This window comes from Rhipicephalus sanguineus, chromosome 2 (genome assembly GCF_013339695.2).
Source record: "Rhipicephalus sanguineus isolate Rsan-2018 chromosome 2, BIME_Rsan_1.4, whole genome shotgun sequence".
NCBI lineage: Eukaryota > Metazoa > Arthropoda > Arachnida > Ixodida > Ixodidae > Rhipicephalus > Rhipicephalus sanguineus.
The window spans coordinates 159,695,636-159,721,038 of NC_051177.1; the positions used below are offsets into that span (position 1 = coordinate 159,695,636).

Sequence of the window (25,403 nt, forward strand, 5' to 3'; positions counted from 1 at the left end):
GGCTGCGTGGCTCTGTCACATCGCGACGGGAGCAGCCCCATGTTCGCAACATCGCGAATAGTATGAGCGACAAAGTGTTATTGCTGCTCGATTGAAAACTATCGCGTGTACGCAGATAAATTGCGAAAAATAAACAAAGAATAGATGAATGGCGGCATGAGAAATTTATTATTGTCTTGTGTGAGATAAGGAAGCCATAAAAGCGTTTAGTGACTTTCTTTTTTCGCAATCTTTTGTTTAACCGCGACAGTCGTATATGCTGTGACCTCGAGGCGGCGTCCGGAACGCTACTATGTCGCGCTTTGCAAACTGCGTTATGTTAGGGTTATTCAACGAGGCGTATCTCGACAACGTTTGCTCATGCTGTCACGGAACGTTTAAGGAAAGCCGCAGCGCCTCACATCGCTGCCTCGCAAGGAAAAGGGCTACCTCACACGACGACGATGCTGACATTGCAGAAGGCTACCACCGAAACATCAAAACAAACCGTGGATAAAAATATTAACGACAAAATACGGCCGCTGCCTCACTCTTTGCGTGAGATGTGGCTGTAAAGAAGGTAGCCTATATCTTGCCTTGAATTACCGTAGCGAGGAGCAGCAATGCTGCCATGTTAAAGAAAGTCGTCATGCTCACTTCCGGGCGACAAGCGATTTTATTGCGATAGCAATTATATGGACACTCTCGGCGGATTGTTGCCGTCGACTTCATGTCCCGGATATGTATATGTATGTATATATTGTGAAGAACCACACAGACACAACACCCGTTTCTCGGGCATGCTGTTCTAATATGACCTTCTTCTTCCTCTCCCTCGATCAGCTCCCCGCGCGCCTGGACCCCAGTGTCGTTCTTTGTCATCACACTCGGCCATGACTGCGAGCGCGCGGAGCTGTCGACAGTGCCTGTGGTGGACGGTGCTGGCTGCATCGCAGTGGTCGATCCCGGCCACGCTGCAGCTTGGCTCGTGAATCTTCTGTATGTCCGGTGGGCGGCACTGGCTATTTCGTAGTGGCCGGGCTCGCGACGCTGGAACTTCACTTGGAAGTTTGTCAAATATGACTCCGGCGGCCGACACTGGCTATGTTGTAGCGGTTTCAGGTCTCGGGACGCTCTGCAGTCTGGCTGGCAATGCGATGACTCTGGTTGATGGCGGTGTCTGTAACGTTGTGCTCGCACGTTTGCGCTGGTCGCATGCCATTTGCGGTGGCACTTCTGATTAACTTCGTCGTCTTCCGGGTTTGCGTCTCGGCTCGATATATAATGCCTGTGCGAAGGATGTGAGCGAGGTGGGACGTGCCTGCACCTTGTGCCAAAATTGTCACGGGTGTCCACATCGATCTCGCTGCCTCTCCCTCCGAACTTGTCGACGCCCGGTCGACCAGCGACAGCTCCCGTGCAAGAAACCACTCCGCCGGGTTCCACGTGATCTTCAAGAAACAATGTGTCAGTTTGAATGAAGTGGTTCTTGTCGTAAACGGGCTCACACGCCACGCGGCAGGGTTGACGGACATCGGCTTGTTCTGGCTTGGCTGTAGGCTCAGCCATGCCAGGGTACCCGCTTGATGAATCGGACACACCCTTGACCAATGCGGCATCATCCGTCGCTTTTGCTTCGTGAAGCGATATGTCGCAGAGCAGTAGATAAGCGTCTGCGCATTCGGCCAATGACTGCGTTGACAGCGTAGGACCATGCACTGACGCGACAAATAAAGACCTTTTTCCCAGAATTCGCAGACAGGTCAAGTTGCGCGTGAAGCGAGGGCCGCTTCTCCGACTGTCGCTGGTGGGAAGAGGTCGCAGTGACGTGCTCATACGATGGTGAGCTTCGGGACCGCTTCTGCAGGGGCTGTGAACAAGATGTAGTCTCGGCGTCTGTCAGAGACGTTATAATGTTGGTTACGGACGCCGAGTCCATGGCCTGAAGCGATGAGCCTGGTCTCAGGTGCGTGGGTGTCCCAGGGCACGTTGTGACATTGTCTGCAGGTGAGCTGCAATTCACAGTTGCAGCCTCGAGGTGGTGCCGCTCCTGAGCTCCATCCCCGGTAGCTGTCAGGTTGGACTGGGTGGTGGCAGCGAGGTGGTGGTCAATGGGTCCAAAGGCAGCTATGAGCCGGGTGCTCCACTCGGCCCAGGATTTCTGCCCCACGCCTTCGTACCTGTGCCACGCCGCGGCACCATTTCGAAGGCGGTCGATGGCCACGGACCACTTCTGCTGATCCGTCCAGCACTCGCGAGCTCCGACTGCGTTCATGGTCGCCACCCAGTTTTCGGCGTCGTTCTCGAAGCCGCAGAACTCCGGTAACTGACAGACAGCCGGCGACGGGGGGGGGGGGGGCGGCAGACGAAAGTCTGGAGTATGCCGACGCCAAGGAGCCCAGTTGAGATGCGAGCTGCGTCAGGGCACACCGGAGCTCTCTACGGCTCTGGAGGGAGCTGGAATCAAGGCCTTGTGAGGCAGCTGCAGCAAACAGGGCATTCGATGCGCACAATGATGGGATAGCGGCAGGGTACAGCTCGGAGCACCGCGCTATCCAGGTGTTAATCTCGACGCGGAGTTGTGCGATGGTACGCAACAGCTCCGCGGCGCTGTCGAATGAAGCGCACGAGGAGCCAGGATTCACGTCTCCGGAATATGCAGTGGCAGCAGTGCTCCCGATGGCGACATCGATGTCCAAGGAAGCCTGAACAGCGTCACTTGGATGCCCACGCGTTGAAAGAGTCCTGGGCACCGGATGCGTGTCACGGGGCGCGTACGCGACGTTCCCAGACGACAGGAGCCCGTGCACATTCCCAGGCGAAAGTGGTAGCAAGGTTCCTGGAAGGTCGTACGCTGGAACCACCGAAGAGGCATGGACGCCGTCCGCGGATGATTCCATAAGTAGCGGCAGCAGCGGTCGAGTCGTGGAGTCCATGATAGAGGAAGCGTGGACGGCGTTCCTTGGATGGATAGACCCTCGAGGACACGTGGCTTCCGCTTCAAGGTTCGATTGACGTCGGAGGCTGCGCCATTGTGAAGAACCAGACAGAGACAACACCCGTTTCTCGGGCATGCTGTTCTAATCTGACCCTCTTCTTCCTCTCCCTCGATCAGCTCCCCGCGCGCCCGGACCCCAGTGTCGTTCTTTGTCATCACAATATAAATAAAAGCCACAAATATAAATAATCAAGACGAAAAAAGTTCGAAGCGCTCGATCGGGGTTTCGAGCCTGTGACCGCTCGCTCCGCAGCTCGCTGCCTTAGACAGTTACACCATGCCTCGTTCGTTCTCCAGGACACCATAATGGAATATTTTCTACCACCTATCAACCTAAATACATAATACCTATGGCATGGACTCACGGCCGAGAATTAAAAAACCGTGCCTACCTGGTAGGCACAACGCAATATTGCTCATTTCTAACACATTCAAGGCGACATCACTGGGCGAGAAAAATGCATAAATGTACGCATCCTCAATTTTGTTACGTAACCAGACTTAGCAAAACTACATTGCTCTCACTGCGCCAACTATCTGTCGTCGTAGCGCGCCTTTCGTTTCCGATTCAGTACCATGCACTCACTGCAAGATCACAATCTGGTAAGAGCCGCATAGTTATCTAACGGCAGGATAAGACACTTGCCTTAAAGCTAGGCTGTTGAACTCGGACGCCGCAACACAATGAGAAGAACGTTCCTGCAGCGATCTCGGAGTACAGTTATTTGCACAAATTTGTCAGCTTTCAGACTTATTACACACGTACGGGATGAAAGCTTTCGATGTGTATAAGTAACTTGTTTTGCTTGAACCTGATTGTTGTAAGCAGTGGCGTTCGGCGGGTCTCCTTAAGCTAGCTGGCTCCCGCCGTCCGTCCGCATAGCTGCAGAGAGAGAGAGAAGAGAGAGAAATGAAAGACAGGGAGGTTAACCAGAAGAATTACCCAGTTTGCTACCCTGCACGTGGGAGGGGGAAAGGGAATGTAGAAGAATGAAAGAGAAGAAGAAGAAGAGATGTGACGACAGCACGCGACAAAATACAACAACAAGAAAAAAGGAAATTCATGACCGTAGTCCAAGTACTACAGAGCAACATATTGCCACGCCCACTTCTTGTCTTGTTTTGATGTATTCGGGTTTGACCGGCAGGGACGGTTATCAACGCTCGACGCTGTCCGCGAAGTAGTGTTCTAGAAGCGTCGCGATTGTAGTAGATCGGTTTGTTAAGATTGCGCCCCGCACGCGAATGTTCCAGTTTTGCCTAGAGATAACGCCGCCACCAGCGATATTGCTGGAAAGTTCGATAGCGCCTGTATAAAAGCCGACGCGCTTGATCGCTTGTCAGTTGATCGACGGACGACGCCCTGTTCGCCGCTATCATTGTACAGCGTGTATTGCTGTAGTTCTAATTCTCAGTTTCTCGGCCACAAGTTCGGCCAAATAAACAGTTTCATCTCGGACGTGCTGACTGTTGTCTTCGTCGACGTCACGACCACGTGACAATATTGTGCCAACAGTCACAGTTTGACATTGAGTCCGGTTGCTTGTAGAAACCGCAACAACGGCTTCAGAGCGGCTCGTGCTGAAGACCGAGTTGGCCAGGGCCCTAGGATTTTGTTCTCCGTGAGAGGGCGGTTGTCCAGCTGGCCTAATGCGGCTGAGAGGGCCGCTCTTTCGGAGTTGAAGCGGGTGCACTCACAAAGAAGATGAGGAGGCACCTACTTTAAAAGAGGAACGTAGGTTTATTTACATGGTTACAGGTGAGAGAGAATACGAGTGAATCAGCTCACTCGACTGAACTGCTAAAGTTTTCGGCTTTTATAGCTTGCTCAGCATAAGCCCTCTACAGGAAGACGCGACGCTCCGTGCCCCCGCCTAAGCGCCGATACGGGGGTGGGGGGGAGACAGCATTCCGGCAGACAGGTCCACGCACAATGGCGTCTGCCACAATGAATTCGAAGACCCAACATAACACTGTATTCATTGCTTGTACCACAATAAACGGCACTCACAATAAACGGTGCAATCCTTAATTGATTTTGCCAGTCGAGGCCAGTTCGGCCACCTGGAGACAACCATTACACAAGCGAGCCGTGATTTAGCACCTACAAAAAACAACATACCACTGGGAGCGGGAAGCGCAGTTGCGCGAAAGAGCAGCAAAATGCGTTTGTCTAATGATGATGACAGTACTTGCAGCGCCACCACGCCTCACTCTATTCCAGTTCAGTACCCCGCCGCTACCCTTATTTTCGTGCTACGGCCAACGGTAGTTTCCGTTCTCTAAAGTGGTGTAGATGTTCTCTGACACTGCTCGCTTCTTCTGTGGCACTCCGTGCCTGCTTCCCACATCGTGCGCACACCGCAAATAGTGTGTTGTGCAAATGTGTTTACAGTTCAGAGCAGTGCATACTATCCTGTGTAGAAAAAAATTATTTATACTATGTACAGAGCATACATTATGCGTGACAAATCAGTGTCCAGGGATACATTCACACATTCACAATTGTACATCAAAAATACTAACACTTTCGCATGGGGCGAAGAGCAGAAGTTTGATCACCATAACAACAAACGAACACAGCTCATAATTGACACCATAGGTAATAGGGTAAATGGGCAGGTTAACATACTCTTCCATCGTGTACATCAACGTGGTGGTAGATTCACTAGGACATGATATATCACCTGGCGAACAAAGATGAAAAGGGCGAGAAGACAAGCATATCAACTCCGAACTGACGGTGCGGCCTAGCACCATGTCGGCCGAACAATAAGTTGGACCCGTTCATGCTCAATGCCGACAAAGGCATAGAGAAAGAAAAAAAAGTTAAGAGAGGACACTCCGCTAAATCTGGCCTCAGGAAGTGCGTCAGGACTACGTAACGAACTAATGCTCTCACCAAACGCCAGAGGACGCAAGCGCGAAAAAAAAAGTTATCATCAATCCAACAGAATTGGTTTTACAAAATAACAATTATACGGCCAAATCTGGCATGTTCTTTATACATAAAAATAATTTATTCTACACGCCTTACGTGGTTACTTTTCTTCAGCCATACTGTCATAAACACCATCTACCCAGCGAGAAGCCCATACTGCCCATACATTACAAGCCCATGCATGACAGCGGGAAGCTTTCGTCAACGTCGGCTGTGGCGGTGTTTTCGTGTGTGAGACAACAGGTGAGGCACGTTTTCAAGCGAAGCTTGTAGAATGACATGTTGTTGGGCTAGTTGGCTCATTTATTCAGAAAAAGGTTACAACTGTGCGAATAAGACGCCATGTAAGAAACAGAAACACGCACACACACGTTGCGCTTCATGTGTGTGAGTTTTTATTTTTTACGTGGCGTCTTATTTGCGCAGTTGTAACCTTTTTCTGAAGCTTGTGAGGACGGCGAGGTACGCTAAAATCACAGCATATCCACGGGGTGAATGATGATGAGTGGGGCGAAGCTACGGAGGGAATCATCTGTAAACCGTGAAACTCTTCCGTGAAATGCGCCCAGTACATAATATAAAGAGTGTGAAACATCGTGTATATATTAAACATCAAACTTTTATTGTACTGTTGGTTTACGTGGTCCCTTCGTTATCACTTGTGATCGGTGAAATGCAAGGAAGAAGTCCGCTCCCGAGCGAAAGAGCGCCAAGAGCGACCGCATTCCCCGCTCGAGATCGGGCGCGTTTATACTAAAGGTTCGATGAGTTATGACGACTTCCAGCTCACTTTAATTTTACATGTACGCTGTGAATTTTCATTGTTTAGAAAACCATTGCTTTAGAAAACATCTGGCGTCTTTCGTTAAGCAGCTGGCGTCTTTTCGTTTTGCTTTAGAAACATCTGGCGTTCTTTCGTTTTGCTTTTACAAAACATCTGGCGTCTTTCGTTGGTTTATTTCATCAATCAACGGCGTTTTGAACAAAATTTTTATTGTTTAATCACGCACAGGAGAAATCTCACCAGGCACTACCTTGGAGGTAAACAATGGCTGCTAATGGCAATGAGAGACAGAAGAAGTCGGCTTTTAGCTAACACTTACACTTCTACTTCTACTAACGTTTCCTACTGGAACATGCCAATGGCTGCTAATGGGGAATGAGAGACAGAAGAATTCGGCTTTTAGTTAACGCGCACGCTGCGAATTTTTTATTGTTCAACAACGCACAGGAGAAATCTCCCACCGGCACCACCTTGGAGGTCAAAGCGTAAGACTTGTTACTCACTACTACGACCACGACGACTACGAGGGACGAACGGGTGCCGCCTTAAGGAGCTTCGCCCCTAAAAAAAGTTCCCGGATCTACGCGGCGAATAGACGTGAACATTGCGCAACGTATGCAGCATAGCAAAGGGGGGCACGGCGTCAAGCCGATGCGACGCGTGCTGCGTCTGCCACCAACGCGAGTGTCTGTGCGCTGAGCGCAGCTCGGCAGCTCGGAGCTCGGTGCGAAATATTGAGGAGCGTTCGCTGGGCGTCGCATGCTTCACGACGCGTTTGCCGAAACTTCGGACCACAAAGAAATCCTGGTGTGGCGGAGACAAATCTGTACCAACCAAGTGGCCATCATCTTTGCTTCTTTGCTAGCCTTGCGCCGCTAGTGCAAGCTGGCCACAATTCCTTTTACGTTTCCAATATAATTTTACCGCGCAAATTTGAAAACCTATTTGTACTCCCAATTCACTGCTTATACTGCGTACGTACAAAGGTGTTCTAAAGTTCCCAGGCCGCGATAGCATTGCATTACAGGCGATGGCGGCCTGAAAACTTCTGAACACCTTAAAACGTGGTCTTAACATATCTTTGTAAGTCGAGTTTTATGGGTTAGAGATGTGTCACTAGTTTTGTATTGTGCATCTATTCGCTGATCAAAGGTGTTTGCTGGTACGGTTATGATGTGCACATATCTTTTTAGTAATTTCTCAGCGAAGCATGCACTTACTGACATTTTCAGAACACCCTGATGCGATGCCGTCCGGCGGTCCAAGCTACGGCAGCTACTGCTGTGTGTCGTGGTGCTTCAACAATGGCAGAACCCACAAAAAGCCAGGGACGAGTTTCTTCCGCATACCACGGGACGGCAGGTGTGTTAAATCTTTTGTATGGTTTGTATGTCTTCAAGCTTACTGTTCGTACTTGCTCAGTGCGGGTAACAATAAAAGTTCACTATTCAAGCACTTCCCGTTTCAGCTGATAGTTCATTGCCAATGCAGGCTGAAAGCATGGATGCAGTATGCTGGTCGAGATGATCTGCTGAGTAAGCCGGCTAGCCTGTTGTACGCAACGTACAGGGTTTGTAGCGACCACTTTACTGCTCAAAGTTTCATGGATCCTGGGCACACAAGGCTTACGAGAACGGCTGTTCCCGGTGTGTAACCAGTTGCACCATGTAAGTGATTGACAGAAACTCAATTATCTGCAACAGCAGCCGCTTGTATTGAATCAGTGGCAACAGTTAACCTCGGAAGATCTTTGTAGTCGATGGAGAAACCTCGCTCTAGAAGTAACACTTCGAAAGTCTTAAATTTTGTGAATTGTGGGTTATTACCTTGCTAACAGCTTTACATTTATGTCGTTTTTTGATGCTGTTGACCTGCGCAACTTGTTTTGAAAGAGTTTGAAGGGCCATTTCACATTATATTGAAGCCTGCGTGCACATGTACATATACCTCACATCAGGGAAAGCTGGCACTGTTGATAATTCCACAAACTACGAATTGCTTGTTTCTCAGTTGGTGCCTTATCTGTTCTTCCACCTTCCACCAATTTATGCGTTTGAAAGTGCTGTTTAAATTTCCCCATGCTACAAGCTTTGTAATTCGTACCAACTACACATATGTGCAGGTTCTCTGAGCGTCGCTTCAACTAGTGCCTGCGACAGGACTGCAGAAGCTGCACTGCAAGGTGTGAATGAGCTTGAGTTTGTGTTATTTTAAGCCTATTACTGAAAAATTGTCATTGTTTCATTTCTTCAGGACCTGCGGTAGAGGTTTCAAAAAGCGGCTCCCACACATTGAGGTGCCCCGATGAGCAGGGTGAGTTCAGTGTCGACATTTCTTTTTTTTTTTCGCGCTAAACCGACTGTTGACCAAACCTCTGCAGGTGTCAGCTCCCTTGTAGCTGGTGAAGGAGTTCCTGCTGACTTCGTCTTGCTGGAGGAAACCTTGGCCAGTCGCTCAGTTGTCACAAGAGGAACTTGTGTGACCGGTAAGTTTTATGTTTTCTTCAGAACCAGACTGTATTAATATAGAGACTTCCGCAGGCTGCGCGCAAGATTCTTCCGACAGCAGTGTCCGAGGCACTGAACAAGCTTCGCAAGACTCTACTGAAGACGTGTCCGCCAACAGCTCCACGACTGAATGCCCTACAGCAAATGGTGACTATGCTTTTATTGCAGCTGTTTTAATGTGCTATTTTATGTTTAGGACATTCTGAGCAAACTATTCTCAAAAGGACACTGCGTGTGCACCAACAAAATGTCAGGGTGGCCTCTCAGTGATTTTAATTTTTCTTGGTGCCATTGTCAACATTGTGGATTGTTTGTGCTTAGGTTGTGGAATCTAAAACTTTTCATCACAGAAAGTTGAGCACCTTGGGTCTAAAAGAGCGAGGAAAGTGCTCGTATGGGATTAGCTGCTCTTCGCTTTTACATCCACATTTTTTCTTTGCTGCAGTGCTTTCCTGTGTGCCAGCGACAAGGTCTCCATCAAAGAAGTACAGCCAAACTATTCAACGTCTGCAAGCCAAAGTAGCAGCACAGCGAAAAACTATCAAAAGACTGCGGAGACAGCCTCACCAAGCACCGTCATCGACTTCAAAGGCCCTTGGCGTTATCCGACCGCACGTCACCGAGGAGGTTTTTAAACTTCTTTCTGCACATGTTCGCTTGATGCCCAGAGGCAAGGGCAAGCGGTTTCCTGTGTGGTTCAAGAAATTCGCTCTTCACTTAAACTTCCGTGGTCCACGAGCATGCGAATTTCTGGCTCCATATTTTTCTTTGCCCTCCCGGCGTTCATTAAGGAGGTGGCTAGCTAATGTAAAGATGACACCGGGCACAATTCCAGGAATCATTTCTTCCATTGCAACAAATACGCAAGCTTGGAATGAGCGGGACCGAGTGTGTGCTTTAATTTTTCATGAAATAGCACTCAAAAAGAATTTGTATTATGATGCTACACGGGACATTGTCCAGGGTTTTACAGATGATGGCACTCATCGCACTTCAACCATTGCTGATCGAGCAATGGTTGTTCTTCTTGTTGGTGTTTCGAAAAAGTGGGTTCAGCCTGTTGCCATTTCTATAGGGCACACATCAACACCATCATCTGTTATGCATAACCTGCTGGTGTCACTCATTGTGGAGCTTAGGAGCATTAACATTGCAGTGAAAGCAGTCATTTGTGACCAGGGCAGTTCAAATGTAAGTCTCGCTAACCAACTAAGAGTTACTGTAGCAAAACCTTTTTTTGAAGTTAATGGTGAGTAGGTGTACTTCATTTTTGATGTTCCACATTTAATTAAAACAACGCGCAATAATGTCCAAGCACACAAGTTAAACATTAGGGATGACATCGTTGACTGGTCGCACATTGTAAGCCTTTACCAATCCTCACATGAGTTGCGGTTGCGATTGGCTCCAAAGTTGACGGAACGGCACATTCATCAGAAACCTTTTTCTAATATGAAGGTCAGCAGAGCCACGCAGGTCCTCAGTGCATCAGTTTCGATTGCTATCACGGCATTGGTGTATGCGAAGGTGCTGCCTGCCTCGGCCATCACTACAGCTCAATTTTGTGATCGTATGGACAGGATTTTTGATGTCTTGAACAGCTCGAGTAAAAGAAAAGCTTCGCAAAAGCTCCGGCATGCAATCATGAAAAAGGATTCAGAGCTGATTGACTTCCTTCGAGGCCAGCTTCCCTGGATTGCATCCTGGAAGTTTGATGGCAGACGTCAACCACAAACCATCGTTGGTTGGCAAATTACAATTCAGGCTATTTGTCAACTGTGGGACAACCTCTCCAAAAATTACAATTTTGAATACCTTCTAATACGCAGACTTCAACAGGATCCTCTGGAGAACATATTTGGCCACATTAGGCAAAAACAAGGTTGCAACACCAACCCCAATGTAGCACAATTTATTTGTGGCCTGAAGCACATCTGTATAAGAAAACTCTTCAAGCTGTCAGAATACGGAAATGTCGAGGATGATGAATATGACCTCCTCCAGGAGCTCTCGCCCTTCTCCCTCACCAGTGCGTCGCTTGTGGATAATGAGGAGTGTGCACAGCCACAGCCTGACGGCTTTCCCGCTCTAGACGATCTCTCTGAACTTGCAACCAATATTCACTCCCATATTATCGATGACTCCGCTGCATATTATGTAGCTGGTTTTCTCATCAAACACTTTCTTCGGAATGCACGGGACACTTGCTGTTGCCCACAGTTATTGAAAGACGACAGCGAGACAATTAAGGGTACCCACCAGTATTTCACTATGCTCAAAGCATACCACGTCCTCAGCAAACTTTTCGGGAATCTGACTGTGCCATCGGAAGCAGCTTTCGCATACGTAGAACAACTTGAATCTCACTTTCTTGCCATGATTGAGGCCACTGCACATCACCTGAAAGTGTGCGATGTTTTGTATCACCATCTGTCAAGTGTTGGCGATTTTCATTTCTGCTCTGCTGGGTGTCGCGAGAAGTTTCTGAAAATGTTTTGCCGGGTTCGTTTATGTTGGCATGTGCGTTTTGTGAACCGAAACTTGGATAGGGTTAGGTTCCAGTCTTCAATCTCAGGCATACAGCTTGACAAGTTCAAAGGTTAGCAATTAGCGGTGGCTTTGCACAAAAGCATTAGAGTTGAACCGAATCCTGCAATAGCTTTGTTGTCATTACTTCGTTACAGCAGACCTCATTATGGCCTTCTGTTGAGTTCAACGGGACTAACCACTGCTTCGTTGCATCCATTGTTTTGTTTACCCGCTATGAGAAGTAGGGACACTGCAGTGTATTCGCTCGAAGTGATTTGCATGACCTTAAAAAGAAAGTATGTTGGGTATCCTGTCTATTTTTGTAGCATATGCGGGCGAACTCTACACGTTACTGTGGGTCGCTTGGTCACTGTGCGCTTTATCTCTCCAGCTCAAGTCATATATCGATAACAAATCCGCTTGTTGAAATGTTTCAAGCGGGTAAGGAATACAGTATGAAGTGGGCATGGTTCACATGATCACGCCTTTCGTATTTTAGCTTCTCGTGAACCTCCTCGTCAAGCCCATCAGAATTGTCATAAGAATCCCCAAAATTGCAGCTTTTGATGGGGCTGCGGACGCTGCCATTTCATAGTTATAGCTTGTGAGTGATAACGCACCATGTACAGCCTTTGTGAAAAATAATGAGAGTGATAGCGCATTATGTGCAACCTTTGTGACAAATAATGAGAGTGATAACGCACTATGTACAGTCTTTGTGAAAAATAATGAGTGATAACGGACCATGTACAGTCTTTGAGAAAAATAAGCCAAAGTGGGTTTGTTCAGCTATTAGCCCTGTAAAACCGCTATCTTAGCACCAATTAAAGTCCACAATTGTGGAGCAGTCATGCCTACAATCTATTTTAACTTGCAAGCGTCACAGCAACATCCAGACGCAAATCACTTGGTATCTAAATTTTTGATGAAGGCGTCACATAAGAAGAGGCAGAAGGCCTGCCAGTGTTGTGGCATAAAGTCTCTCTTTCACGTTGTGGGCAAGCTGCAAAGTCCTACCTTTCCGAGGACAAGAAGGCAATGTTGAAGCATGAACTTTTGCTTTTTTTTTCATTTTGGGCTAGCTGTTCTTAAGCACAGCCAACACACTGTATCTTTGTTTTTCTGATATATTGTGTCGTGAGGTTTCTGTACGCTCTTTTCTTTCTGTGCATTATTTTGGTTAACCCCAGTCTTCACTCGCGACTTCATTGCTGTGTATATGTCACTTCTACCTTCTTCGGCTTTGTGCGTTCTGTTTTTGCCACAGATCCTTACCCACTGGCCCAGTGTGTCATACTTCGCCAGCTTGTCGGCTTCTGCAAACTCTAGCGATGATGTGTGCGTTGTCTGTGTTCTCTCTGTATTTGTTACAATATTTGTTACAATTTATTTGCAAGGCGAGATGCATTTGTTGTCTACCTTGCATTTCTGTGAGATGCTGTTCTCATTTTGTGATTTTTATATGCTCAGCCTTTACTGTGCCTTGGAATAAAAACATTATGGATACTCTGTCTCTTTGATTGATATAGATTGACCGCTTCTTCCCAAAAGAAAAACACAAGCGCGATGAATAAAACCGTAGTGAATTATTATTACCTGCATCTCTTTCTATTATAACTTAATCGCAATAAAAATTACGTCACAACCTCAATTCGCACGAACCACTGAACTAGACAAAATAGGGAATCGCTAAATCAAAACGAGAAAGAATGTCTGTGCCATTTGGTCGAAGAAAACTGGTCTGAAATCATTAACTTTCTCCATAGCCAAACGTCTGTTACGCAGAGTAATCCAAAATTCGCGCCAGTGAAACCGAAACAGGAAGCGCAGGCCACTTGCTCACACCAACCGCCAGGTGTGCTAGGCTCGATTGGGCCGCTGGGCTCTATGGGAGTGTCCTCTCTTAACTATGACAAAGGGGCATGAGTGAAGCCAACGACGATCTGCATGGTCAATGGAGCCACCAGTACAAAGCCACACCTGTTTTAGTCATGCTTAAAAGCCACCGTACTTGATCTGGCTATCTTGCAGATTGCTGCCGCCTATAGAAGTAGCTTTACGCATAATCTCTACATTAATATGTAGAGTGAAAACGACATTAAGTTTCCGTTTATTTATTTAACCCAACGATTTCAGGAAGACGAAAATGGCTGGAATGTAGCTCTTTATATGTATGCTACGAATTCCTCACCAAGCAAGGGTCCGGTTTAACCAAAAGAACTACTGATAGGTATGACAATTAATGAATGAATGGATGTAGGAATGAGTGAATGGACAGATTTAGTTGAGCGTCCGCAACAGCTTTACGCACGCAGTCTGCCATAGGAAATGGCTGGCAGGCCGAGTCCACAAACGTGCTGCGAACGCCCAACTAAATATGTCTAATATTTGATTTAAAGAACCCCTGACCAGGTCACATAATAGATTCTAGTTAAACACCGGAAGTAGTTGTGCTCCCAATAAATAGCGTTATGCCGCAAGAATTTTTCAAATCGGCTTATTACGAGCTGAGAAAACCGATATTTTGAAGCGGCGCGAAACGATGATGTGAGGAGGCGTGCTTGAACACTTGGCCTACGCCCCGTGTAGCGTTCGCAAGCCAAATTCCTTCCCTGCCCTCTTCGGCACCGGAACCGGAAGATCACACAATGCATACGCATGAACACGTCATGCGCACACGTCATGCGCACGCAAGTTCACACGGGCCTGACGTGCGCGAGCCTGGCCAACCTACTTCTGCGGGATAGATCGCTCGGTGCGCGCACGTTTGGAGAGACTGGCACGGATCATGGACCCTCACCGTGACAAAACCGCGTCGCATCGCTGGAGCTACTGTCAGAGAAGACACACCGAAAGCGCGCCGAGCGTTGTCAGGGCCAAGGAGGTTTAAAAACACTGCACACCCGTTCACCTGCCACACCGCATATATGGGCACTGGATCTTGAGCTGCAATGGAGTGCCGCTGGGAGACATCTTTTGTGCGTAGTTGAATAATCAAAGATTTACAGCGCGCACGTTAACTAGAAGCGGACTGCGGGTTTCTGTGCGTAATCTTTCTTCTGTCTCTCACTGTCCATAAGCAGTGATATTGCTATGGAAAACACAGGCGCACACTGCATTCTTCACTCCTCAAGGTTTGACGTTAGTGAGCTGATACGCCCTTACCTACATGCTTCACCAATGCCCAAATGTTTTGTCGAAACGAATACTGTCGTGCGTATTGAATGCGTAATTGCAAGGAGAAGCTTAAGCGGTGTTCGTGCGCATGCGTTACCCGTACGACGAACGCCTCTTCTTGTTTCAATTCCTGCAATGGGTTTCTTTCGAAGGTTCTGTCGATGCAGACCAAACCACGTGATTTGAGCAGCCGTATACAGCTGCTTGCATGTCTCCATGTTCACTAAAAATCACAGCATATCCACGGAGTGAATGATGATGAGTGGGCGAAGCTGCGGAGGTTCATCGGTAAACCGTGAATCTTCCGTGAATTCTGCCCAGTACATCATCACCGACGTGAGATCGGGCGCGTTTATACTAAAGGTTCGATGAGTTATGACGACTTGCAGCTCACTTTAATTTTACATGTACGCTGTGAATTTTCATTGTTTAGAAAACCATTGCTTTAGAAAACACCTTGCGTCTTTCGTTAAGCAGCTGGCGTCTTTTTCGTTTTGCTTTAGAAACATCTGGCGTTCTTTCGTTTTGTTTTTACAAAACATCTGGCGTATTTCGTTGGTTTATTTCATCAATCAACGGCGTTTTGAACAAAATTTTTATTGTTTACTCACGCACAGGAGAAATCTCACCAGGCACTACCTTGGAGGTAAACAATGGCTGCTAATGGGAATGAGAGACAGAAGAAGTCGGCTTTTAGCTAACACTTACACTTCTACAGAGACAGAAGAATTCGGCGTTTAGTTAACGCGCACGCTGCGAATTTTTTATTGTTCAACAACGCACAGGAGAAATCTCCCACCGGCACCACCTTGGAGGTCAAAGGGTAAGACTTGTTACTCACTACTACGAGCACGACGAGGGACGAACGGGTGCCGCCTTAAGGAGCTTCGCTCCTAAAAAATTCTGGAGTGGAAGCTCTCGCAACGCCTTGCCAGAACAAGTGAAGCCAGCTTTTGCCCACCAAAGAACTCGGAAACATGCTCTTTTCTGGTGGTGCCTACTAAGAGATTAAATGGCTTTGATCTGTTAGTATAAATACTACGTTAATTATAAAATAAAAGATAGTTGTTGCCGACAAAAGTAACCCGTCGAGTGGAGTATTGGCGTCTGATCTCCAATAAAATTTGCCATGACTTTGAGGCTTACTGATGAAAACTAGTAACACAAAGGCACGCTTGGAGCAGTATCTGACCCGTAAAAGTTGCTATATTAAACTCGCCTGGCGTGCGTGGAAAACGCTCGCTTTCCTTCGCCGAACGCCGATGATTTATCGTGTCCCTACTAAGATGGCGGCCGCAGCCGCCATCTTGTGGTGGGCACGGCTTCACTCTTACGCAATAATCGCCGCTCCAGCAATTTTTTTTTAACCTCTTTGGTCAGGGCCCATACCTGCACGACGCCGCAATGGCGAGAACATGAACTCATGCGAAACAGAAGCAGATTAGTCTGGCATATCGCCAGAGAACATCTACCACTTTAGAGAACGGAACTGTACATTTGACTGTAGTATGGAAATAAGGGTAGCGGCGGCGTACTGATCTGCAAAAGAGCGAGGCGAGATGGCGCTGCAAGTACTATGATCATCATTAGACAAACGCGTTTTTGCGGTTGGTTCGCCCTGGTCAGTGGAGTGACATACCCATAGGGCCAATGGAGACGTTTTTCCGCTTCCGGCGACGGTGGCGGTTCCTGGGAGCGGCAGTAATTGACTGGATTTTGGAGTTCTGCTGGAGGCGAGCCAATCGGAAAGGAAAAAATCCAATATGGCCGCGCCCGTTTGCGGTCGCTTCCTAGCTCGTGGTGCCGCGGGCTTCGCGGCCGCGACGTCGGTTCGAGCGTTTGCGCACTAGTTGCTACTGCACTGTCTTCTCTCTTTATTGCCGATGTACGTACGTAATGTGTGTAGTTATTTTTCTGCTTCGTTGTAGACTCTGTGGTAGCATGGCGAATGGTGGCGAGCGGCGCCGTCGCGGCTGCATAGCAGCCGCTTTCGGCACTCGCTCGAGAAGCAAAAAGCGCATATATCTTTCTTCACATGACATTTTATTGAAGGAAACGTAAATTGCTGCACGTTTAGGCAATATTTGGGCTATAATATCGGTAATAGTAACAAAAGAAAACGGAAAAGCTTCGAAATACTGCTGTGGTAAAACCTGAATACAGCAATGCGTACATCGAGCACGCGTACAATATAAATAGGATAGGAAAACGCATAATACAATCACATAAGCAGGGTAAGCATACAAAGAAATGCTACATCAGCATAAATAAGTGTACACGTACGAATTGTACAGGTTAGCAGCATGAAGCGAGACATTTCCACGCATTGAAATATATCGTAACAAAATAAGTTGCTGGAATGGTTGGTTCATACTGTGCAAAAGATAATGACGCAACGCAAGCAGAAGACAAGCGGGACAGGAAAAACGCCTTTTCGTTTACTTATTCTTTTTCTTTGCCCTGCGTTGTGCATTGCCTTTTGAACATATACATACACACATACTTTTGCATATATGTACAGAGAAAGTGCAGCTAACAGTCATAGGCTTTGGCTCATGTAGACGAACCCATGGAGCATAAATAGATGAATGGTATAATATGCTGCAGTGCTACAGCATATTATTTTGTAAAAGCAGTGAGACAAATCTACTATTTGGCTCGGCTATCCTTGATCATGTTTTCCTCCAGGTAAATGTGCTGCAGGCAAGCTCACGTGATGTGAACAGGACACGCGATGCTTTCATTTTCAAGTTATAAAGGGAGAAAAACGTAACAAAGAGTGGTGTAGACTCAGTTGCAGAGGTGACCTTTGAAATTTGTGGAAACATTGTGGGTGTGACTGGTGCACAATAGGAATGATCACAGGTTATTAGTTAAGTTTGAAGTTGTGCGAAATACTCAATGTAACATGAAATATACACGAATATAAGCATCTTATCAAAGAAATAAGTAGAGTGAAGTGCAAAGTTGAACGCAGCTTCCCTCTTATTTTTCTACCAGGTATCATGCTGGATCCATTACAGTGTCAGAAGATTTTCTGAGCAGTACTTAAATTGCAGATGGGGAACGCTGTATAGTTTCATCATAATGTGTCACCAACTAGAACTGCATCCCTTGTCATTCGTTCGTTCAGGAAGTGCAATGTCACAGTTTGCAAAGTTTGGTTAAACAAGAAACACAGTTGCTCTACACAAACAGTACATTGTGAATAGTTTCAGTGAGTATGGATGCGTGCTTCTATTTCAAATTAACATGCATGTCAACCGAGTCGCAGCTTCTGCACACACCCCTCTGGAATCCTCACAGAGCTGAGCACTTCATCAATGTATCTTTTATGCCTGTGAATAGCTGACACCATCAGTTCTTTGCAGTGACACAACAGTCATGACCAGAGGTTTGTAATTGAAAAGTGACATAGAGCCCCTGGGTGCTGAAAATCTTTTGGACTTTGTGAGCACCTGAATCCATGCATGCTTCAACCTTCATGGCCCGTCGCAGTGGTCTAGTGGTTACGGTGCTCAACAGCTGGCCCGAACGTAGTGGGATTGAATCCCGGCTACATGTCAATGGAGGCAATATGCGTGAGGCCCATCTGCTTAGATTTAGGTGCACGTTAAAAAATACCCAGGTGCTCAAAATATATGGGGTGCTCCACTACTCCATGCCTCATATTCGTATCATAGTGTTTGGACATAAAACCCCTACCTTTTTATTATTCAACCTATTTTTGCAACGTTTATTCAGAAATAATCACAATGTTACTGTTTATAAAGACAGCTTCAGTGTAAAGCCAGTCAGTATTATCTACATTTTGGCATTTTTTGGGAGGCTGGATGTTTGACTGCCTTCCAAACCATGTCAAGCAAACAGAAAGAAAGCAGAACGAGCAGAGTTTTCCAGTGCCTTTTGGGAAGTGTTGGCATTTCCCAATACTAAAGCAATCCAGAACCTCTGGTCATAATACTCATGCTGATAAGGGCATACAAGGCTTCCAAAAATACAATGTTAGTCGGTTAAATTTGTATAATTCAAAAGTAACGCAGCAGGAGCAAAAGTAGACAATGCATTACATACACCATAGCAGAATTATAAGTACACATAAAAATATATACATAAATGTACATATATACATAAAAATACGTACATGTATAGGTAAAAAAGAAATAGTGCTACACATGTAAAAAAATTGAATAGAAAATGTGTGCAGAAGGCTGCACTATAAATCCAATTTACATAATCATGTTCTAGAAAGGCACAGGATAATTAAGCCTGCTACTTTACGTTTTTTCCTGGCAGCAGCACTGTGCCTTGACTTTGTTTCTTGCATGTTCCTGTTTACAAATGTAATGTGCCAATGTAGCCTTGTGCGGCAGAATATTTTAAGAAATTTCTCAGTGCAGCCAACTGAACAGAAAATAGCTTGCCGGATTGGCATCCATTTCACCAGATTTTGCACACATTGGAAAAATGTGCACAATAGTTGATATCATGTCTGAAGGCCGAATCTAATTCCTTTATGTAATTCAGACATGATTGAGAGGTTGCTGTAATGGAACCGAAGAGTTGCTCGGGTACACCACTTTCCTTGAGTAGTGCAAAGAATTGGTGTCGTCCATGGAGAGAGCCACCATCCGCTTCAAGGACTGCTCTCTCGCATGTGAACTCGCTAGTTCTCAGTTCAAGAAAGCTCTTCACAAGAGTACCAGCAACATGGTACACAACATTTTCATATACCATGTCGGTGGCATCTTGTGAAGATGCCTGCAGATCAGATGAATCAGAGGCCTGCTGCGTGCTGTGGCTTGTGGTTGGTATGCTGCTAGGTGACAACAATGCAGATGCACTCTCCAAGTTGGCGAGAAAAGCATTTGTTGTCACCTCACAGTTTCCTTGAGAAAGCTTGAAGAGCTTGTCAAACCAAATATGTTTTAGAGCCGCCACGAATTGGTATACATTTGGTGTCTCATTGCAGCCATGTTTTTGACGAATGATTCCAAAATTTTTCGAGGGGATCTTGCTGCAATCGACGTGTGAAAAGATGAGTGAAATCAAAGCCCTCTTTTAAATCAGTCCACAGCAACAACAAGGCTTTGATTTTAATCTGCCAACCTTTAATAGTGTGCGGCTGCTTGTCCCGAGGACTACCAAAGTGCCATTGGGCAATCCAACTGATGCACGACTCAAGGAAAGCATGGTGTTCTGACCCATCAGTCATTGCATACCGCAACTTGTCGTCCTCATTTTTCAGGGTCGAACTGTTCAGGCTGTCAAAAAGCTTATCCATTCTTTCTGTGAATTGAGCTGTAAATTTAGCATCAACAGGAAGCTCTTGGATGGCAATGAGAGTGAGGAGTGCCACAGATACAGATTCACTGAATACTTGCGTGGCATACTTCACTCTCATGTCACCAAATGGCGTCCTGTAGATATGTTGCTCTTTGAGCTTCTTTGCCAATCTTGTTTTTAGATGTTCAGTTGGTGTGTTTGAGGCCTGGTCTATGTTACGAGTTTTTTTGTAAAGGGTTTCAATGTACGCCCAGTCAACAACCTCGGAGCCAATTGTGAGCTTGTGTTTTCTCAAATTATTCCGCGTGCATTTTAGCAGGTGTGGGGTGTCAAACATGAAGTATACTTTGCGGTTGTTGACAGTAAAATATGGTTCATGGAGAGAATGGATCAGCATTCTTGACAGACTGACATTTTTTGACCCTTGATCACAGATGACCACTTTTACCAAAAGACCTTTTTTCCAAGCTGCTGAATTACATCTAATAGCAGCTTGTGCATTGCAAGAGCTGACGTTGCATTGTGGGACACTGTATAGGCAACTGGCTGCATCCAACTTCTCGATATGCCAGACACAGCCATTAGAATGGCTGTATTTGCCACACGAGAAGACCTTGAGATTCCATCATCTGTGTAGCCAATCACTATATCTTTTGACTGATCGTAGATCCAATTTCTTTTCAAGGCTATTTCATCAAATAAAAGACAGCATGTTTTGTCTTGCAGAGACCAATCTTTAATGATTGATTCTATTGCATCCATGGCACCTGGAATAATACCAGGTGTCATTGGGATGTCTGCCAGCCAGCGCCTGATTGTCCGCACATGTGGCAAGTGAAGCATTTCTCTGAGGAAGCGGTAGGCCTTTGGAGAATTAAGGAACAAATGGAGAGCGAATTGTTTCATCCGTTTGGACCAATGTTTTTTTTTATTTTGGAAATGTACCAAGCCTGATTTGTGTTTTAAGCAGTTCAGAAAGGTCCTTTGGCAAATCCGGTTCACGCTTGTTTAAAGCCTCCTGCTGCGTTAGTCGCCTCGCCTCGTTCCTTTTTCTCATCCGACCGAGTGCATTGCGGTACCTTTCACTTCGTGAGTGAAGTGTTATCAACTTCTTTTTCGTGCGAGGGATGTGCACAGAGCTGCGTTTTCTTTTCCCACTTTTCTGTGTTTCTTGAGTCTGCTCCGCGCTGCTGCCCTCCTTAGAAAATTGGACGCCGCTCGGACCAGGCTCAGCTGTAAAAAAATTGACATGGAAGAATGCAAAGGTATAGGCTTTCATCAGTCTTGTAGAGAGAGAAAAAAATCATGAGTAAGCTATCAGGGCACAATCACAGGGCCACTAATTGACGGACCACTATGTGCTGCCATATCATTTTTCATTGGAAGCGATGTGTATTCTGCGACTGAGACAGGAATCATTTTATCCTCAAAGAATAGTCCATGACCAAAGAAATATCACAGTAAGCATTGCAAAAATGAACATTTCATGAAATGCTGAACAGAGGCAATGACATTTAGAAAGTGGAGGATTTTGAATAATTCACCTCATAAATAGCTATCCAAGCCACATTTACATGAATGCACACCCTGTGCATCATATTCTGCTGGCCTATCTCGCAGAGCTACACTCATCACAACAAATCGGACAGCACAATTTTCAGTGCGGACCTTGTCGTCCAACTGCACCCACCTTATATTTGAAGTATAAGTAATTGTGTGAACTAAAACACTGGTTGCAGGCCCTGAACTATATGCATGGTTTTGCCAACATTATAGGTTGTGACAACATTACGCAGGCTTAGATGTCCATATCTGTCAGGAAAACATCAAGGCTACTGGTCCATACTCCTTTAAGCAGGAGCAGGATGTGTACTTTGCAATAATTCTCTCTCCCTCTCTCTTTTGCACTTACCATCACTTGGTGAAACCTGTGACGGTGGTGTGGGCCTTCTTGCGGGTGTGCTTCGCGAATTGGATGTTGAAAAATAAATAAATATGCTACAAAAGGCTTGCAAACAGGTATTATAATAAACTGACTTTGCACTGCACGTGCCAATACTGAGCAACAGACTTGTGGAGCAATTTTAACATGTGCCTGAGAAAAACTACTCAGTGTTTTCATCACCATGGAATGAGCTCAACACTGAAAGCACTGATTCTATGCATTGATGTACAAAAAGAAAAGATATCTAGGTCACGCAACAAAGCTTTCGTGCATGGAGGTTGGGTTGCTATGAACTCATAACGAGCTGCACAAACACTAGAGGAGTAAGGACGGAAACATGACAGAGTACATTCATACTGCGACATGCCAAAAGCCATTTTCGCTGCTCTGTCTCCCCGTTTCTTCATTTTGCGTTTGCGCAGCATGCTATCAGTTCATCCATACCATGTAAACAGTGCAATCAGACATTCTTACTGGGAAGCATGCTAAATACTACTCTATGAGCACAAGGTAACAAACATTTTTCCCTAGAGTACATTTCCTGCATTTAAGGTTTACGCACAGCAATTGCTCTCATGGCACTGGTAATTGAAAAACACCTGTGGCATTTCTACGTACTGTTCCAATTTCAGAGAACAATTTGCTCTAGTGTGCAGGTGTAGCATACAAAATAGTATTGCTGTTTGCTTTTAATTTTTTGCAAGCTATTCGTGCAGTGTTATAGTGGTACCACCAACAAAATATTCTGTACCCTTTCATTCCAAGCAGAAAGGTGAAACAGATCCTTGTTCGGTACACTTACCTTGCACACTAGGGAAGGCAGTCTCAGCAGCAGGGAACGGCAACTCGTTTGCAGCATACTGGTTGTCTGCAAGTAAAGCACTCGAACTTAGTTACCCTACAGTGAAAAAACAGCTAGTAGAGTAAATACATTTGCAAGCTTTTAAAGGCATGGCACTGAGCATAATAAATGTGCTGTTTTTTAATCTCCACTACATTAAAAATTACAGAGATAAACTCTTTGTAGAAAAGCACAGAATGGGACAAGGGTGATGCAAAGCACATTCTTGTGCACTTACCTTCATCCTGGAGCGCAGGTTCTTCACAAAGAATGTTCCCTGGCTCTCCACTTTGAGGTGGCATGAAGCAGTAGTCTAAAACAGAATTGCCACTTTGTTATCCTGAAGAAAAGTGAAGTGTTTGCTGCAGCGAATAAGCAGAAACACTTTTCCGTGTAAGCACAAAATGTCGCTTACCATGCCCGTGCCCAAGCAACGTTGTTGCAGTGCTCATGGTGGGCTGTGGTGCTGTGGTGCAACCAGAGCCTGCGTGAAATAAATAGAAACAACAGATGAAGCTCTCCGTAGCAGCACCATCAGCTGTTTACACAATAAAGTGCTATTTCAGAAATGTTTTCTCTGAAAATTTTCTATCCAGATTTGGGTATCAAAGAGTTTCTGTGTGTTTTTCAGAAATAAGTCGGTTACAAAGAGACATTTGCCAGATAAAGAAACTGCAAATGCTGTTTTGAGTCTGTTCAGTTTGTCCCTAATTTATTTCAAGAATGAGCAAGTGTTAGTGACTAAAACGCGAAATCATAGGCACAGGAAGGCAAACTGCCAAATTTTTAAAAATGCCATGGGGATGGTGTGGCCAGGAAATTATTTTTTCAATCAAGCCAACATTTTGGTTATTGAATTGAACTTCACTGCTCTCTGATATCAATAAAACCATGGCCATTTGACAGTAAAGTATCCCAGTTTTTTGTTCAGCAGGTTATGCTACAAGACCATTCTGGTGAATGGAATTGTGTCATTCTATCCTGTATTTGCTAGGTTATTCTTACCATGTGCCGCCTGTTCATTGTAAAAATCTGAAATAAAAAGCCAGAAGAGTTATTGCATGATTAAGCTTAAACAGTGCCTACCAGGGAAAGAATTTTTCTCACCTGGGTGCACCAGAGCCTTCAGGTGAGGCTCCTTCACTTTCACTGAAGGGACAGCTTCACGTGTCAGCCGTGTGCAGGTGTCACTGGTGAAGCTGTCCCTTGTGAAATGCTTAGAGCACAGCCTGTAGATCTTGTTTACTTTTTCTCTTGTAAGCTGAAGCAGCTCCGGCCGGTTGGCATATGTCAGCCAGGCTGAAAACCTGAAATAACAGGCATATACATATTAAGAGCTGATAGATATTGTTTCTTATAAAATGAGCATCAAATGGTCATATATTTTTCTATGTTGAAGGAAGACGAAAAGACAATAACATATACTTGAAAGCAACTTTATCAGGACACAGAAAAAATAATAAAAATATGCCATGGCGTGCAAAGTCCTGTGTTACTCTGCCAGACAGTGAAAACCATAAATTTAATCTTCGTCTTGCTTCAATGAACAAGCGAAAATCATCAAAAGACTTGAGGTTTCCATTTCTCTTTGTGCTTAGATTGCTCTTTAGGTAATGACTGATGTTCCTTCCAACTGTTTGGAAGCAGCGTAAGTGTTGATGGGCGTATTCCGATTGTAACGCGCATCAATGAGCCAACGCTGCGCCAGAGAGCTGCATGCACCCTGACAATGTTCTATGAATTAAAACTTTATATATGAAACACAACTCGATAGAGCTCTTGTTTTCCCCCTGCCTTTGCGAGCCGAAACGATATTGTAAGCTTATAAGGAATTAAGGTGTGTAGACGCTAAGCGGAAACTGTGCATTGAAAAAAAAATACAGAAAAGTAAAAGGTCGGCGAGGGTGGGTGTCCAGATTAGAGAGGAAAAAAAAGTGGCCCCGCGCGATAAGCGCGGCCTGTTTCCTGAACATCCAAAACCGACTTTGGTCATGCCTTTGCCCATTGGAAGCATAACGAGGGAGTAATGAAGAGATAGGCGAAACTGTTTGCGGGAGCTTCCCGAGAGCGAGAAGGGGCAGATGGGTATCGCGTTTGGTTCAAGGCCCCCCGTCGAGCAGCGCGACAAGGTGCGCGAAGGGAAGGAATCAAGGAGGTTTAAAAAAATTCTGGAGCGGAAGCTCTCGCAATGCCTTGCCAGAACAAGTGAAGCCAGCTTTTGCCCACCAAAGAACTCGGAAACATGCTCTTTCTGGTGGTGCCTACTAAGAGATTAAATGGCTTTGATCTGTTAGTAAAACACTACGTTAATTATAAAATAAAAGATAGTTGTTGCCGACAAAGTAACCCGTCGAGTGGAGTATTGGCGACTGATCTCCAATAAAATTTGCCATGACTTTGAGGCTTACTGATGAAA

General features: G+C 45.8%; 1 protein-coding gene across 11 annotated transcripts; it reads left to right on the top strand.

Annotated features, from left to right (window-relative positions):
* Positions 1 to 6,117: 6,117 nt before the first annotated feature.
* On the top strand, positions 6,118 to 10,481 carry LOC119382012 (uncharacterized). Of its 11 annotated transcripts, none has more exons than XR_007415176.1 (6): positions 7,855 to 8,369; positions 8,825 to 8,884; positions 8,956 to 9,015; positions 9,083 to 9,187; positions 9,243 to 9,356; positions 9,655 to 10,122. XR_007415176.1 is itself a non-coding variant. In XM_049412682.1 (6 exons), exons 1-6 carry the CDS (start codon positions 7,944 to 7,946, stop codon positions 10,464 to 10,466), a joined length of 1,272 nt encoding a protein of 423 aa, XP_049268639.1. In that variant the 5' UTR covers positions 7,855 to 7,943; the 3' UTR covers positions 10,467 to 10,481. The 11 variants fall into 11 exon arrangements, 2 of the variants coding, with proteins under 2 accessions (XP_049268639.1, XP_049268640.1); XR_007415179.1 differs by having other exon boundaries at positions 7,855 to 8,272; XR_007415178.1 differs by having other exon boundaries at positions 7,855 to 8,064; positions 8,171 to 8,369; positions 8,825 to 9,015.
* The last annotated feature ends 14,922 nt before the right edge of the window (positions 10,482 to 25,403 follow it).

Bases quoted from the DNA above. Each gene is read 5' to 3' on its own strand.
- LOC119382012 (XM_049412682.1), top strand. From the start codon at position 7,944: ATGCGATGCCGTCCGGCGGTCCAAGCTACGGCAGCTACTGCTGTGTGT. The intron at 9,188-9,242 runs GTAAGTTTTATG...AGACTTCCGCAG, and splicing joins AAGAGGAACTTGTGTGACCG to GCTGCGCGCAAGATTCTTCC. The intron at 9,357-9,654 runs GTGACTATGCTT...TCTTTGCTGCAG, and splicing joins TGAATGCCCTACAGCAAATG to TGCTTTCCTGTGTGCCAGCG.